Consider the following 17,902-nt stretch of genomic DNA (forward strand, 5'->3'; position numbering starts at 1 on the left):
AGTCTGCATTTCCACCCCACTCTGACACTAACAAGGTTCCCCTCCCTCTCCCCAGGCAGTGGTGGCATGTCAGTGAAGAGCCAGGCTTTCACCACCAACTGCTCAGAGGTGTCAAAGATCATTCATCGTATCAAGAACCAGGAAGATCTTAAATTGAACGAAGAGAGACAACCAACAGATATCAAACCAACATAACAGAGAAGTTGAAATGATCTGACAAAGATTTTAAAGCAGTCACTTCATTAGATATGTTTCAATGAGTAATTAAAACATGCTTGGAACAAATGAAAAATTTAATAGTTTCATCAAAGAAATAGAAAGTTTCAGCAAAGAAGAGAAGATATAAAGAAGAACCAAATGGAAACTTAATGCAATAATTAAAATTTTAAAACTCAGAGTAGGTAAAGAACCAATGAACTGGAAGATACAACAATAGACATCACCTAATCTAAACACAGAGAGGAAACAGACTTAGGGAAGAAAAAGGACAAAGCTTCATGGACCTACATGACAATTACAAAGGACCTAACATTCACATCATCAGAACCTGTGTAAAAGGTTTTCTCAGCAGGTTCACATAACTAGTCACCTTCACACTGGTCCTCAAGACACTACTCTTAACTTGCTACCCTCCATGACTATATGATACTATCTGCCCTGCCCAGGTCACTCTGAGCTCGCCAGGTTCTTTCTCTCCTAAATTATCTCATCTTCCTTCTCAGCTCCTAGGACTCAATTCTAAATAGCCTCTCCTAAGAAGTCTTTTTTGGAGGGGTAACAGATAAGCATTGATGAAAATGATCTAGGTTAAAAAATAATATTTAAGAGACAGGCACCTTCAAAAAGTATGTAAGTTAGCTTCAGGTTTGGCTAGGTGAAACAAAAAGGCCAAAAGATAGCAGTTTATATTTTCCTCACATAAAAGTAGATCAGAGTTAGTATGGCAGCTTGGAGTTATCACAAATTCAGGTTTCTCTTTCAGTTTTAAAATCCTAGCATTGGTTTCTACCCGCCATGATTACCTCATGACCCAGGATGGCTACAAGTAGTCCAGCCATCTTGTGTGAAGCCCAGGCAACAGGAAGCAAGGAGGAGAAAAGGCAAAGAAAAGGGATGTGCACTGAACTATCCTCATATTCAGAAGTTCTCCTGTAAGTCCCACCCCGCAATTTCCTTTCCCCACTGGCCAGAATTTAGTCACCTGGCCGTACCTAACTGCAAGCAGGGACTAGAAATGTAGTATTTTTCTGGTAAAAAGATAAGTGGGTGGATAAGCACTGACCAGTCTTTGCCACTGAGAGCTTCAAAATGTTTTGAGTTACAAAACATTGATAAAATAATTGAAGAGTGTCCCAGGTTAAGAACACAACCAATTACATACCATTATGTTAATTTACATACCATTATGTTAATTTACATGGATTAGAGTTGAAGACAGCAGTACAAATTTATGTTTAATTTAAATACAGATAGACACATACAGAAATATTTACCAATATATAACACAGTTAGTATACACACATACATGTCTCTTTGCTCCATCATCTGAGAGGACCTAGTAGCAATGAGATCCTAGTAGCAAAAAGCACACGTAGTGCCCAGACCTGGTTTCTAAAACACCTTTCTCCAATAAAGAGAACAAGGACTCCTTGGAGAAATGGCTGACTGGATGATTCCAGGACTGGGCCAAGAAATATATGAAAATAAGTCTGAAGCATCTTTTGTGCCAGATTATAAAAAAGTAATTTAAAAGGGGGGTGGGAAGACAAACCCACAATATCACAAGTATGTCAACTGGATAAAGGAACTAACTGAAAAAGTTGCCAGTGGCCAAAGCTGGAAAATTTTAAGAAAAATAAATAAATTAGTATTGGATTATAACCTAAAAGTATAAAATAAACATCCACTAATCCATACTGATATCAATCATTAGACAAACAAGAAGAGTCACATCTCCTGTGCAGGAAAATTCCAGACAACTTCATGCAGACACTCCACCCTTAGGGAAGTGGAGCATAATTTCCCTATCTTTAAGCATAGTGAATTTCTTCCAAAGATTACAGCATAAAAGGAGAAAAAACAGAGTAAGTTTACAATGAAAAAAACCTGATAAACATTACCTCAATCAGATGCTCAACAGTGGTAAGTCATACTGATGCATATACCCTTGATGTGAAGCCATGAGAATGGCATTTCACCTCTGTGGCCTTCCCCTCAAAAATGGGTTGCCCTTGTTTCACCACGAGAAAAAACATGAGATACATCCCAACTGAAGGACATTCTACAAAATGCCTGGACAGCACTCCTCAAAACTATCAAGATCATTAAAAAGTAAAGCCTGAAAAAAAACATGATAAATACAGCATAATTACCACACTCTCTGCCTGGCATATAAGAAAAAAACCTATAAATGAGCCATGTCATGATCTGTGTGCTTTATTATTCGTGAATCTCAGTTTTCATGCTGACATGTTAGACTCCTTTTGTATTATGTAAATCCAGGAAGTAATTATATAAGCTTGGATTAAAACAACTATGCAACTTGTTAAGTTGTATAAGACTTGCAGACTTTGCTAATTTAATAATGCCACTTGTACAGTTAGGTTACACCTAATTAAACAAATAAATTCTTGAAAGTTAAAAAAAAGTAAAGCCTGAGAAACTATCACAGCCAAGAGAAGCCTAGAGAAACATAACAGATCAATGTAATGTACACCTGGAACAGGAAAAGGACAAAACTAGGGAAAAACTGAAGAAACATTGAATAGAGATGAACTTCAAGATAAAAATAAGGCATATATATTGGGTAATCAATCGTGACAGGTCAGATCAGATCAGATTAGTCACTCAGTCGTGTCCGACTCTTTGCGACCCCACAAATCGCAGCATGCCAGGCCTCCCTGTCCATCATCAACTCCCGGAGTTCACTCAGACTCACGTCCATCGAGTCAGTGATGCCATCCAGCCATCTCATCCTCTGTCGTCCCCTTCTCCTCCTGCCCCCAGTCCCTCCCAGCATCAGAGTCTTTTCCAATGAGTCAACTCTTCACATGAGGTGGCCAAAGTACTGGAGTTTCAGCTTTAGCATCATTCCTTCCAAAGAAATCCCAGGGCTGATCTCCTTCAGAATGGACTGGTTGCATCTCCTTGCAGTCCAAGGGATTCTCAAGAGTCTTCTCTAACAGTTCAAAAGCATCAATTCTTTGGCGCTCAGCCTTCTTCACAGTCCAACTCTCACATCCATACATGACCACAGGAAAAACCATAGCCTTGACTAGACAGACCTTTGTTGGCAAAGTAATGTCTCTGCTTTTTAATATGCTATCTAGGTTGGTCATAACTTTCCTTCCAAGGAGTAAGCATCTTTTAATTTCATGGCTGCAGTCACCATCTGCAGTGATTTTGGAGCCCAGAAAAATAAAGTCTGACACTGTTTCCACTGTTTCCCCATCTATTTCCCATGAAGTGATGGGACCGGATGCCATGATCTTCGTTTTCTGAATGCTGAGCTTTAAGCCAACTTTTTCACTCTCCTCTTTCACTTTCATCAAGAGGCTTTTTAGTTCCTCTTCACTTTCTGCTGTAAGGGTGGTGTCATCTGCATATCTGAGGTTATTGAGATTTCTCCCAACAATCTTGATTCCAGCTTGTGCTTCTTCCAGCCCAGCGTTTCTCATGATGTACTCTGCATAGAAGTTAAATAAACAGGGTGACAATATACAGCCTTGACGTACTCCTTCTCCTATTTGGAACCAGTCTGTTGTTCCATGTCCAGTTCTAACTGTTGCTTCCTGAGCTGCATACAAATTTCTCAAGAGGCAGATCAGGTGGTCTGGTATTCCCATCTCTTTCAGAATTGTCCACAGTTTATTGTGATCCACACAGTCAAAGGCTTTGGCAAAGTCAATAAAGCAGAAATAGATGTTTTTCTGGAACTCTCTTGCTTTTTCGATGGTCCAGCGGATGTTGGCAATTTGATCTCTGGTTCCTCCTCCTTTTCTAAAACCAGCTTGAACTTCAGGAAGTTCACGGTTCACATATTGCTGAAGCCTGGCCTGGAGAATTTTGAGCATTACTTTACTAGCGTGTGAGATGAGTGCAATTGTGCAATAGTTTGAGCATTCTTTGGCATTGCCTTTCTTTGGGATTGGAATAAAAACTGACCTTTTCCATTCCTGTGGCCGCTGCTGAGTTTTCCAAATTTGCTGATACTTCATACTAATGCAAAATGTGAACAACAGGAATCTGGTGTGGGTTGTACAGGTTGTACTGTCTCGACAATAAGACTGTAAATCTAAAGCTGTTCAAAAATTTTAAATTTATTTTTAAAAATTAAAAACTAAAAAAAAAATAAAATAAAAAATTAAAATTAAAAACTGAATTGGAGAACATCCGACTGGTGTCAGAAAGTTATTATTGGGACATACAATCTAATTCAGCCTGAACTCACAATTAGATATTTCAAGACATCGCTTCAGCTTCCTGCCTGGAACTTATTTTACGAATATTTCAAGTGTCAGAGCTATGAAGTAATTGAATTACCCACTTGTACAAATAAGAAGGCCAGAAATAACCAATGTAGGTGAGGGTGTGGAGAAAAGGGAACCCTTGTGCCCTACTGGAGAAGGAAATGGCAACCCAGTCCAGTATTCTTGCCTGGAGAATCCCATGGTCAAAGAGCCTGGTGGGCTACAGTCCATGGGGTCACAAAGAGTCAGATATGACTGAGTGACTAACACTCGTACCCTATTGGTGAGAATATAAATTGATACAACCACTACAGAAAATAGTATTGTGGTTTCTCAAAAAACTAAAAAGAGAACTACCATATGACCAATTTTACAGAAAAAAACAAAACCATTAATTCAAAAAGACACATGCACCCCAATGCTCACAGCAGCATTATTTACAATTGCCAAGATATGGAAGCACCCTGCTGCCGCTGCTAAGTCACTTCAGTCGTGTCCGACTCTGTGCAACCCCAGAGACGGCAGCCCACCAGGCTCCCCTGTCCCTGGGATTCTCCAGGCAAGAACACTGGAGTGGGTTGCCATTTCCTTCTCCAATGCATGAAAGTGAAAAGTGAAAGTGAAATCGCTCAGTCGTGTCCGACTCCTAGCGACCCCATGGACTGCAGCCCACCAGGCTCCTCTGTCCATGGGATTTTCCAGGCAAGAGTACTGGAGTGGGGTGCCATTGCCTTCTCTGATCTCACACGCTAGTAATGCTCAAAATTCTCAAAAGGCAGGCAATACGTGAACTGTGAACTTCCAGTTGTTCAAGCTGGTTTTAAAAAAGGCAGAGGAACCAGAGATCAAACTGGAGTGGGTTGCGCCATTGCCTTCTCTGATGGAAGCAACCTAAGTGTCCATAAATAGATGAATAGATCAAAAGTGTGATACATGTATGTGTGTGTGCACACATAGGAATACTACTCAGTAATAAAAAAAGTGAAATTTTATCATCTTCAGCATATGGATGGACTTGGAGGGCATTATGCTAATTGAAATAAGTCAGAGAAAGACAAATACTGTATGATACCACTTCTATGTTGAATTTAAAAAATACAACAGGCTACTGAATATAAAATAAAAAAGAAGACTCAAAGATATAAACTAGTTACCAGTGGGGAGAGGGAAAGGCAGAGGGGAAATATAGGAGAAATATAGTGGGGAGAGAGAGGTACAAACTACTGGGTATAGATAGGTATATACTGTACAACACAGGGAATCTTGCCATTATTTTGTAATAACTATAAATGGAAACAGTACTGGGTTATAATCCAGTTCTACAATTATAAAAATTGTTAATTTTTTAAATTTAAAATTATTCCCAATATAAAAATACAGAAAATACCAAAGAGAAAGATAAGAACGTGAGGATTCCAGGAGTAGTTTTGTTATACATTTGTTTGGAGTTTCGGACAGAGAAGCAAGGGAGAAAGGGGTCAAAAAGCACTGTAAGACAGAACGGCTGGAAATTATTTAGAATTAATAAAAAAGAACAAAAGACCTCAACAGACTTGAAAAAATAAATATTTCCCCCAAAAAGAAATAGCAATTAAATAAATACATATACACATACACACATACAAATAAGGAAGTTAGGAGTGATCAGACCAACACTGACCAGGGTCACAGAGACAGAAAGAGGTAAGGCTGAACCCAGAAACCAGACTGAGCAGGGCTCTCTCTATCCCCTGGCTGCCTCTTTGGAGCTGCAGGTATTTCAGAGCCAAGTGTAACTGTACTCAGCCTCTCACTCTTGCAACAAACCTTTAGTTCAAAGGACTTGCTGGGTCTCAGAGTACCACACACAGAAGGGCATCAGAACTGCAGGAAAAAAGGGAAGACAGAGCATCTGACCTTGGACAGCAATATAGAGATCAAGGAAAGACCTGGTGAAACATTCATGCAAATAAAATTCTCATGAACACACAAGCCACAGGAGGTGGACAAGTGTACAGTAGCCTAAATGGAGCAAACAAAAAGATGTCTGTGTCAGCAAAGAACAAAATATGTGCAAGTCACTGTGATCAAACAACTTCCCAGAAGCTCAGGATTGGCAATGAGCAGGTGCACAGCCATTTCCAAACGTGTAAATCTACAAAAGGGAAATACTGTTTTCACTTGATCTCAGCCCTTCCAAAAGCAAGTACAAAGAGCCTTGCACAAGATCATGGCATCCGGTCCCAGGACTTCATGGCAAACAGAAGGGGAAAACACAGAAGCAGTGCTGGGCTTCCAGAATCACTGAGGACGGTGACTGTAGCCATGAAATAAAAAGACGCTTGCTCCTCAGAAGGAAAGCTACGGCAAACCTAGACAGTGTATTAAAAAGATAAACATCACTTTGCCGACAAAGTTCTGTATAGTCAAAGCTATGGTTTTTGCAGTGGTCATGCACGGATGTAAGAGTCAGACCACTGAAGAACACTGAGCACCGAAGAACTGACACTTTCAAACTGTGGTGCTGGAGAAGACTCTTGAGAGCTCCCTGGACTGCAAGGAGAGCAAACCTGCCAATCCTAAAGGAAATCAACCCTGAATATGCATTGGAAGTTCTGTTGCTGAAGCTGAAGCTCCAATACTTTGGCCACCTAATGCGAAGAGCTGACTCATTAGAAAAGACCCTGATGCTGGGAAAGATTAAAGGCAAAAGGAGAAGAGAGCGGCAGAGGATGAGATGGTTGGATAGTATCACTAACTCAATGGACATGAATTGGAGCAAACTCTGGGAGACAGCAGAGGACAGAGGAGCCTAGAATGCTACAGTCTATGAGGTCACGAAGAATCAGACACAACTTATCGAACTGAACAATAACAATACATCAAAGAAAAAAGAGGGCTGGGGTCATGGGCAGCTGGTTGTCTCTGAATCCCAAATTTCCTGTGTCTGGGGTATACTCTTTCTATGAAGGAAAAGGGAGAGAAAAATAAACAGACTACAGCTTTATTCTCTACCCTCTAAATTGGTTTTTACTATCTTACTAAGGGGTTTAGCCAAACTTTTTAAATGTTTATTCTTTTGACCACAAAAGTACTCTGATATGTATAAGTATAGAGTTTTTGTATGCTACTAAAGTCATTAGCTTAAAACAGACTGTCCTAACTATATGCTGGAGATCTAATCTACGGCATGGTGACTACAGTTGACAATAATGCATTTTATACTTGCAATCTGCTAGATCTTAAGTGTTCTCACCATACACATAAAGGTAAAGACGGGATTATGGACGGACATGGGCGTCGTTTCACAATGTATAGGTATATCAAAATATCATGCTTTTATGTCTTAAACACACACAATGATTATTTGTCAATCCTAACTCTATAAAGTTAAAAAAAAAAACTCCATTCTCCCTGCAAAAATTTGGAAAGACACTTAAAATCCTCAAGAAAACAAAATGTCCACAGTACCAATGCCGAGTGATAAATTACATGAATATTATACCAAACTCCTTAAAGTCTATGACTTTGACTTAGGTCACATCTGAGCACTTTTGGAACACATTTTTAAAGGCTTTCGATTACTGATTTAACTAGTACACCTGCACTTTACAGAGTTCTCAGTTATGTATTTTTCGGTAGATGGAGTTGGTCATTTCCTGCTAAGGAGAATTGCCCTCTTGCATGATGGCTAACAGCCCCTGAGCGGCGCACACGTGATGCGGACAAACTTACAGGTCGTAGGAGAACTTCCTCTCCAGGTTGGTCTGGTTCTTCTGAAACTGGAGGACATCCTGTTGCAGCCTGCCATAACTCTTCTGCAGGGCCTTTAACTGGTCTAAACCAAGAGGAGGACACGAAATGACTGGGGTCACCGGCACGGCCATCCTGAGCACAGCAGACACACCAACACCCACCATGGGGGCACCAAGAGAACAAGGGGGGAAAGAGGAAGCGATGAGGCCAGGGCCCCACCCCAGGAACCTCCCCACCCTGATCCGGGAAGCAGCCCAGAAGGTGTGTGATCCTATAGGAACCAGCACCTGGATTCTTTCCCACACCTTTCTCCTAAATGTCCTTTTGACCTCCAACCCTTACAACGCATCAGGAGGTCCTATCGCCTGTTTCCCTCCTAGACATCACATACCCTGAACTGCTCACAATGCTGCTCTCAGCAGCTCCATATCCTTCAGTACGAAAAATCGATTTCAACACCTGGTCAGAGAAGCAGCCTCGCCTACGTAATCCCTCCATACCCCATCCTCAGCCCCCAGGCTACCTGCCAGTATTCTTCTCCTGTTATTTGCTCACAGCCCAATTATTCTCTGAGGCCTCCTGTGCACTCAGTCACCGACCCTCCTGTTTGGGAAACAACAGCTTTCTTTGAGGAAATCCATCTGCCCCATGGCTGCAGCCCTGGCTCGTAAAAGCTCTGCAAAAAAAAGCAGCAGCTCACTGACCAACAACCAAGTTTGGGGCAGAAGGAAGAAGTGCCACAAAGGTGACACCGGAATTGGCTGAGGGCAGCGACGAGGGCCTGGGACACAGCCCCGGACAGACCTGGGCTTCCCCAAGGTCTGTCATCACAGTTCTAGACCCACGAGGCTCTTGGGGCAGGGGGGAGAGGGGAGACGGGTGTGCTGGGGGGAGCAGTTTAAAATTTTTAAAAAGTGAAAGACACTCTGAACTGCTGATACACACTGCAACATGGATCCATCTCGAAAGCATTTATTTATATGACATGCTTGAAAAGACAAAACTACGGGAGTAGAGAATGTTTCACTGGGTGCCTGAGGCTGAAGTGAGGGCAGCGGGGGAGGAATTCCTGGAGTGGGACATGAGCTATGTCTTGACTTTATGTCAAAATACACTGAAAGGTACACTACAAAGGGAGAACTTCATTGTGTATAAATTATACTTCAATAAACCTAACCTAAAAAACATAAATTTCGTAACAAACCAAACCCAGGATGGTGGAATACTACTCAGCAATAAAAAAGGAACAGACTATTTACTGCAGCCCCAGTAGCACGGATGAATTTCAAGATAATTATGCTGAGTGAAAGAAGGTTCACAAAAAAGGGTATATGCCATCTGATTCCATATACACAAAATCATGAAAACTACAGACTAGAGGGACAGAAAGCAGATCAGACAGGGCCTGGGGAGGACTATCAAGGGGCACAAAGAAGCTTCTTGGGGTGATAGACGTGTTCACTGTGTTGATACTGCGGTGGTTTCCTGAAGAGCCACTCGTGTCAAAACTAGTGGGACCGACTTTAAATACGTGCGGGGGCCTTCCCTGGTGGTCCAGGGGTTAAGAATCCACCTTCCAGTGCAGGGGACGCAGGTTCGATCTCTAGTTGAGGAGCTAAGATACCACATGCCACGGGGCAACCAAGTCCATGTGCCACAACTGGAGAAAGCCTGCATGCTGTGACAAAGACCCAGTGCAGCCAAAATAATTGAATATGTGTAGCTTACTACATGTAAATCACACCTGATTAAGGCTGTTTAAAATACTAAGTATAAGAAAGGCTGCAGGCTGTATGCCATCCCTGAGGACAGACCAGCAGGTCATCAGCTCTGAGAAACCCCGGCAGTCAACTGACCCATTTAACTTAGTGTAACTCTGCGTTTCCCCTATTAATATTCTTAGAAGCTGGTTTGGAATTAGAGTTCTAGACCAGCACTGCTGAAAAGGACTATAATTAATATAAGCCACACAGATCATTTAAAATTCCCTAGAACCACATTTTTTAAAAGTAAATAAAACCAGGTGAAATTAATTTTAATAATATATTTCACTTAACCCAACAGATCTAAAATATGATCATGGCAACACAGAATTAATGTAAAAAAAAAAAAAAAGAATGAGATATTTTATACTTTTTTTTTAATACTAAGTCTTTGAAACCTGGTGTGTATTTTACAGTTGTAGCACATCTCAATTCAGATGTTAAAGAGGAATTGGGACTTCTTGATCTGAATTTAGATTTCATAATATATACAATTAAAATAATACTGGTATAAGCGAGTTGTCCCAAAGATACTTAAGCTTCCCAATAACTGAGACAAGTATCAGTTTTAATTTTAAATTGCAGAAAAGTAAACAAAAATTAAAACTCCAGTTCTTCTGTCCCATGAGCCACATCACAAATGTTTACTGCCCAAACGAGTCCCACATAGTGGGTCTCAGGGCTACTATTCTGGAGCCCAGTTCTAGACTGACCTTCCCATCTTAGAGGTGGAAACTGAGGCTGAAGGCGCTGAGTTCCTAACTAGGGGCACAGGCGAGACCAGGGTCAGGTCAAGGATCACAGGCCCCAGTGCTCCCTTCACCAGGTAGTAAGGCTGCAGTGGCCCCTCTGGCCCCTCTGGTCACACCACACAGAGGGGCTCACCCCATCTCCACCTTCTCCACTGCTGCGGAAGGGCCCAAAGAAAAACAAACTCTGGCTGCCAAACTGAGTGAGAGCAGCAAAGATACGCAATTAAATTGGGCTGAATCACTTTTATATAAATTTCATGAAGAAAATCTGAATTCAGGAAACCCAATGAAAAGAGAGCATACGTATATCATATATACATAATATGTATATATATAAAACAGACGACACACGTATCATTTATATATTTCTTAATGTATCACAAAATAAGAATCTGAAATCTCCTCATAACAGCTTGCAATGTATTCAATAACACTGTAAAAAGATAAAGACATACAGTTGGCAAAAAGAATAAAGATTACTCAATTACTCCAACACTACCCATCATTAGGGCTTCCCTGGTGGCTCAGTCAGTAAAGAACGTGCCTGCAATGGAGGAGACCTGGGTTCGATCCCTAGGTCAGCTAAATCCCCTAGAGAAGGGAATGGCTACCCATTCCAGTATTCTTGCCTGTAGAATCCCACGGACACAGGAGCCTGGCGGGCTACAGTCCATGGCGTTGTGAAGAGTTGCACATGATTAAGCAACTAACACTTTCACTTTCTACCCATCATCATATTTTGATAAGAGACCCCAGAATAGGATGGAGCAAAGTTGGGTTTTTCCCAACAAACCTGACATCTGGTGTAAAGTGGGGAGTGGAACTTACCTTGCAAGGTTCTGATGAGCCTCTCGCCTGTGGTGATATTATTCACTAAAACGGCCTGCAAAGAAGATAAACATGTAAAATGAAACACTGACAACCCGACAACTTAGAAAAGCCCTGACGGGACGTGACTGTGGGAGAAAGGCTGGGGAGTAGCCCCTGCCCCAGCCCCCCGGTATGAACTTGGATGCCTGGGGAGGAGTAGTATCGGTGTCCCACCACCAGCCTGCAGCCCAGGCAAGGGCGGGCGGCTCCTCTGGCTGTCTCCACTCCATGCCTGCAGAAACAGCAACCCCACAGTAACTGCGGTCTCTCTCTGGGGGAACCCAGGTACAGTCCGTCTCAACCAGAAGTTAAAACTGGCTAGGGGTGGGTGTTCGGCAACCGCTCCACCTGCCTGACAGTCAAAGCTATGGTTTTTCCAGTAGTCATGTATGGATGTGAGAGTTGCACCATAAAGGAGGCTAAGTGGCAAGGAACTGATGCTTTTGAACTGTGGTGTTGGAGAAGACTCTTGACAGTCCCTGGACTGCAAGGAGATGAAACCAGTCAATCCTAAAGGAAATCAACCCTGAAATACTCATCAGAAGGACTGATGCCTGAAGCTCCAATACTTTGGCCACCTGATATGAAGAGCTGACTCACTGGAAAAGACTCTGATGCTGGGAAAGACTGAAGGCAAAAGGAGAAGAAGGCAGCAGAGGATGAGATAGTCGGATAGCATCACCAACTCAATGGACATGAATTGAGCCGACTCCGGGAGATAGTGAAGGACAGGGAGGCCTGGCGTGCTACAGTCCATGAGACTGCAAAGAATCAGACACGACTGAGCAACTGAACCACTGCCACCACCTGTGAAGCCTCCTGATCCTTTCTAACTTCCAACATTCCTCCTTCCATCCAGACTGCAAGCTCAGGGGATAGAGGGGGTCACCCCCAGCTAGCTACATGTTGGGAATGCCCATAACAGAGGACAAAGCAACGGAGGCCTCAGGAAAACAAAGAAGAACACAAAAAAGTAAGCATGTGATCGCGGGGCTCAGTGTAACCAGCAGCCTGTACACAGGCACAGAGTCACCACCAGGTGCCAGGTGGCCCCAGGGCACTCCACACCTCAGCCCTGTGACCCTCACACAGCTGTGTGAGGAGGCAAAACACAGTCCCACTGTGGGGGAAAGGAAACTGAGGCACAGGTGGCTTTAGAGACTTGATTTCACGTGGCCTTCTCAACAGCAAACAGGCATAGCCCAAGTCTGAGCCTGGCAGGCCTGCCCCAGAGATGAAGCTCCTCCTCACTGCACGCCTGCCAAACGGGGATCTGACCCCAGCAGGACTGCAACCCAGTGACAAATGGGGATCCAAACCCCAGCAGGACAGTGATCTAGTGACTGTACCTGGTGCTGTACCCTGAAGGAGAGGTGACATCAAACAGCAGTCTGCATCACACAGGTAAGTGATCTTTTGTACACAGAGCTAAGTAGGCCACAACATGAAGTTTCTTACTGTGTCATAATCAACAAAGTTTGTCGACCGGCTGGCTGTTACCTGAAGACCGGCTTCTGCCCCATTCCTGGGTAAAGGAGGACAATGACGCCCTCCCGGCACCCTTCTGTGCTTCCATTTCCTGATGGATCTCTCTGTCCAGCCCTCAGTCTTTCTTTGTCCTGGACTGGGCTTTCTAGAAGAAGGTGTTTATGAATACAAGGATGCACACCTAGAAACAAAATCTGGCCAAATGATTCTGGTGTTTATTTCAGGAGGCACAACAGGAAACAAGTCACAGTGATACCATCTGTACAATTAATCTCTCAGGGAGGGAACATCACAACCGTGGCCCATCACCTTCCATGTGGGCCAGCGGGGAGTCATATTCACACAGCTCATAGCTCCTGCTACTCTCAGAAAAGGCTTGCACATCTTCTGTTAAAATGGCAAAAGATGGCCCCAAGACCCAGCAGTCCCACTTTGAGATATATACTCAGAAGAACACAAAGCAGGATCTTGAAGAGATATCTGCATCCATGTTCACAGCAGCACCACGAACTGAAGCAACCTAGGATCCCTCAATGGATGAATGGATAAAGGAAATGCAACATATACGAACAATGGAACAGTACACAGCCTTTAAAAAGAAAGAATGTCACATGCTACAACATGCACGAACCTTTGAGGACATGCTAAGCCCGTGACTAAGTACAGACACTATGGAGAACAGTATGGAAATTATTTTAAAAACTAGAAATAGAAATACCATACAACCTAGCAATCCCATTCATGGGCATGTATCTGGAGAAAACTATAATTCAAATACGCACTCCATTACACACTGTAGTACTATTTACCTTACCAGGACATGGAAGCAACCTAAATGTCCATAAACAGAGGAATGGATAAAAAAGATGTGATACATACACACAATGTAATATCACTCAGCAACAAAAGAGAACAAAGTAATGCCATTTGCAGCAACCTGGATGGACCTAGAGATTGATTTTGAGTGAAGTAAATCAGACAAAGAACGACAAATATTATATGATATGGCTTATATGTAGAATCTAAAAACAGAGGTGCTATTTTTCAGTTGCTGAGTCACGTCTGACTCCTGTGACCCAGCGGACCGCAGCACACCAGGTTCCCCTTCTCCCAGTCCTTCACTACTGCCCAGTTTGCTGAGATTCACTAATGCAATCACTGGATTGCATCAGTGATGCTATCCAACCACTTTGTTCTCTGCCACCCCTTTTCCAATTGCCTTCAATCTTTCCCAGCATCAAGGTCTTTTCCAGTGAGTCAGCTCTTCACATCAGGTGGCCAAAAGCATTGGGAGGGATAAACTGGGAGACTGGGGCGACATATACACACTACTGTATATAAAACAGATATTAAGAACCTGCTCTACAGCCTAGGGACTCCACTCAATACTCTGTAATGGCTTATGTGGAAAAAAATCTTTAAAAAAAGAGGGGATCTATGTGTATGTATAACTGATTCACATTACTGTACACCTAAAACTAACACTATATCGTAAATTAAAAAAAAATTTAAAGAAAAAAACAAAAATGTGGCACATACATACAATGGAATAGTATACTACACAACCTTTAAAAAGAATGTTACATGTCAAAATGTAGGTGAACCTTGAGGACATCATGCTAACCTAATCAAAAAAGGGCAAGCACTATATGATTCTATTATATGCACAGTGTCTAAAGCAGACAAAATCATGAAAACATAAAGCAGAAAGGTGGCTGCCAAGGGCAAGGGGTGGGGTAGGTTGGACAGACTAGTGTTTACTGGGCATAGACTCAGCGCTGCAAGGTGAAAAAGTTCCAGATACTTCCTGCACAACAATGTGAATATATTTAACACAGCTGAACTGCACCCTTAAATCTCTACCCTGCATAGTTAACAAACCACCTTCCCGCTGAATATCAGTGATGAAAGAGGACACAAAAAGAAAAGGGGCACTTCAATAATTATATGCTGATAATTCCGAAAGCCAACGTCCTGGGCAAATCATTTCTACAACAATTACGGCAATCTGACTTGTCCCTCCTCCACTCATTACCCTTCGGTTCAGTTCAGTCGCTCAGCTGACTCCGACTCTTTGCGACCCCATGAATTGTAGCATACCAGGACTGGAAAAGGTCAGTTTTCATTCCAATCCCAAAGAAAGGCAATGCCAAAGAATGCTCAAATTGCACTCTTTGTGTGCAAAGAGTGCACACACAAAGAGACATGGAACAACAGACTGGTTCCAAATAGGAAAAGGAGTACATCAAGGCTGTATACTGTCACCCTGCTTATTTAACTTCTATGCAGAGTACATCATGAGAAATGCTGGACTGGAAGAAACACAGCTGGAATCAAGATTGCCAGGAGAAATCTCAATAACCTCAGATATGCAGATGACACCACCCTTATGGCAGAAAGTGAAGAGGAACCAAAAAGCCTCTGGATGAAAGTGAAAGAGGAGAGTGAAAAAGTTGGCTTAAAGCTCAGCATTCAGAAAACGAAGATCATGGCATCCGGTCCCATCACTTCATGGGAAATAGATGGGGAAACAGTGGAAACAGTGTCAGACTTTATTTTGGGGGGGGGCTCCAAAATCACTGCAGATGGTGATTGCAGCCATGAAATTAAAAGACACTTACTCCTTGGAAGGAAAGTTATGACCAACCTAGATAGCATATTCAAAAGCAGAGACATTACTTTGCCAACAAAGGTTCGTCTAGTCAAGGCTATGGTTTTTCCTGTGGTCATGTATGGATGTGAGAGTTGGACTGTGAAGAAGGCTGAGCGCCAAAGAATTGATGCTTTTGAACTGTGGTGTTGGAGAAGACTCTTGAGAGTCCCTTGGACTGCAAGGAGATCCAACCAGTCCATTCTGAAGGAGATCAGCCCTGGGATTTCTTTGGAAGGAATGATGCTAAAGCTGAAACTCCGGTGCTTTGGCTACCTCATGCGAATAGTTGACTCATTGGAAAAGACTCTGATGCTGGGAGGGATTGGGGGCAGGAGGAGAAGGGGACAACAGAGGATGAGATGGCTGGATGGCATCACTGACTCGATGGACGTGAGTCTGAGTGAACTCCGGGAGTTGGTGATGGACAGGGAGGCCTGGCATGCTGTGATTCATGGAATCGCACAGAGTCAGACACGACTGAGCGACTGAACTGAACTGAACTGCACTGAGGCCTCCCTGTCCATCACCAACTCCCGGAGTTTACCCAAATTCATGTCCATCGAGTCGATGATGCCATCTAGCCATCTCATCTTCTGTCGTCCCTTTCTCCTTCTGCCCCCAATCCCTCCCAGCATCAGACTCTTTTCCAATGAGTCAAGTCTTCGCATAAGGTGGCCAAAGTACTGGAGTTTCAGCTTTAGCATCAGTGCTTCCAATGAACACCCAGGACTGATCTCCTTTAAGATGGACTGGTTGGATCTCCTTGCAGTCCAAGGGACTCTCAAAAAGTCTTCTCCAACACCACAGTTCAAAAGCATCAATTCTTTGGCGCTCAGCTTTCTTCACAGTCGAACCCTCACATCCATACATGACCACTGGAAAAACCAGAGCCTTGACCAGACGGACATTTGTTGGCAAAGTAATGTCTCTGCTTTTTAATTTGCTATCTAGGTTGGTCATAACTTTTCTCCCAAGGAGTAAGCATCTTTTAATTTCATGGCTGCAATCACCATCTGCAGTGATTTTGGAGCCCCCAAAAATTAAGTCTGACACTGTTTCCACTGTTTCCCCATCTATTTCCCATGAAGTGATGGGACTAGATGCCATGATCTTCATTTTTTGAATGTTGAGGTTTAAGCCAACTTTTTCATCTCCTCTTTCACTTTCATCCAGAGGCTTTTTGGTTCCTCTTCACTTTCTGCCATAAGGGTGGTGTCATCTGCATATCTGAGGTTATTGAGATTTCTCCTGGCAATCTTGATTCCAGCTTGTGCTTCTTCCAGCCCAGCGTTTCTCATGATGTACCCTGCATGTAAGTTCAATAAGCAGGGTGACAATATATAGCCTTGACGTACTCCTTTTCCTATTTGGAACCAGTCTGTTGCAACTTTTTCATCTCCTCTTTCACTTTCATCAGAGGCTTTTTGGTTCCTCTTCACTTTCTGCCATAAGGGTGGTGTCATCTGCATATCTGAGGTTATTGAGATTTCTCCTGGCAATCTTGATTCCAGCTTGTGCTTCTTCCAGCCCAGCGTTTCTCATGATGTACCCTGCATGTAAGTTCTTCTCAAGAGGCAGGTCAGGTGGTCTGATATGCCTATCTCTTTCAGAATTTTCCACGGTTTATTGTGATCCACAGTCAAAGGCTTTAGCATAGTCAATAAAGCAGAAATAGATGTTTTTCTGGAACTCTCTTGCTTTTTCAATGATCCAGCGGATGTTTGCAATTTGATTTCTGGTTCCTCTGCCTTTTCTAAAACCAGCTTGAACATCTGGAAGTTCATGGTTGACGTATTGCTGAAGTTCCATCCAAAATAAAAGTCCTTACTAGAGTTTGCAACTGCCTGAGGGTTTAGGAATTGCTGCAACTTGATATATCTGAAGATATTTCTGTCTCCCGTGTGACTTTATTCTTCCAAAGAAAATATATTTTAGTTATCTCCCCCAACCTACTTCCTGATGCATGGAAAAACAGTCTCCATTTAAGTAAATGAGAAAAGGATCATAAAACTCCACTGAGAACTTTATGTATGCAGTTTTATATTTACTGAAAATCTTGTTGAATCATTTTCAGGGAAACTATGAAAACGCTTTTAGTTTTTTGAGGGGTTCAAAATAAAGGAAAAAAAATCACCAGCATTAAACAAAACTATGTTTAAATTAATTACATAT

The 17,902-nt window shown here is 42.6% G+C and overlaps 1 protein-coding gene across 5 annotated transcripts in view; it reads right to left on the bottom strand.

Annotated features, from left to right (window-relative positions):
* Positions 1-17,902, bottom strand: part of GOLM1 (golgi membrane protein 1) — a 59,870-nt gene that overhangs the window by 16,072 nt on the left and 25,896 nt on the right. For all 5 annotated transcript variants that reach the window (XM_019966510.2, XM_070795068.1, XM_070795066.1 and 2 more), the window contains exons 4-5: positions 11,548-11,602; positions 8,184-8,286 (exon numbers count right to left, since the gene is read on the bottom strand). In XM_019966510.2, coding sequence (XP_019822069.2) covers positions 8,184-8,286; positions 11,548-11,602 — 158 coding nt within the window. The remainder of the gene's footprint in view (positions 1-8,183; positions 8,287-11,547; positions 11,603-17,902) is intronic.

Source organism: Bos indicus, chromosome 8 (genome assembly GCF_029378745.1).
Source record: "Bos indicus isolate NIAB-ARS_2022 breed Sahiwal x Tharparkar chromosome 8, NIAB-ARS_B.indTharparkar_mat_pri_1.0, whole genome shotgun sequence".
NCBI lineage: Eukaryota > Metazoa > Chordata > Mammalia > Artiodactyla > Bovidae > Bos > Bos indicus.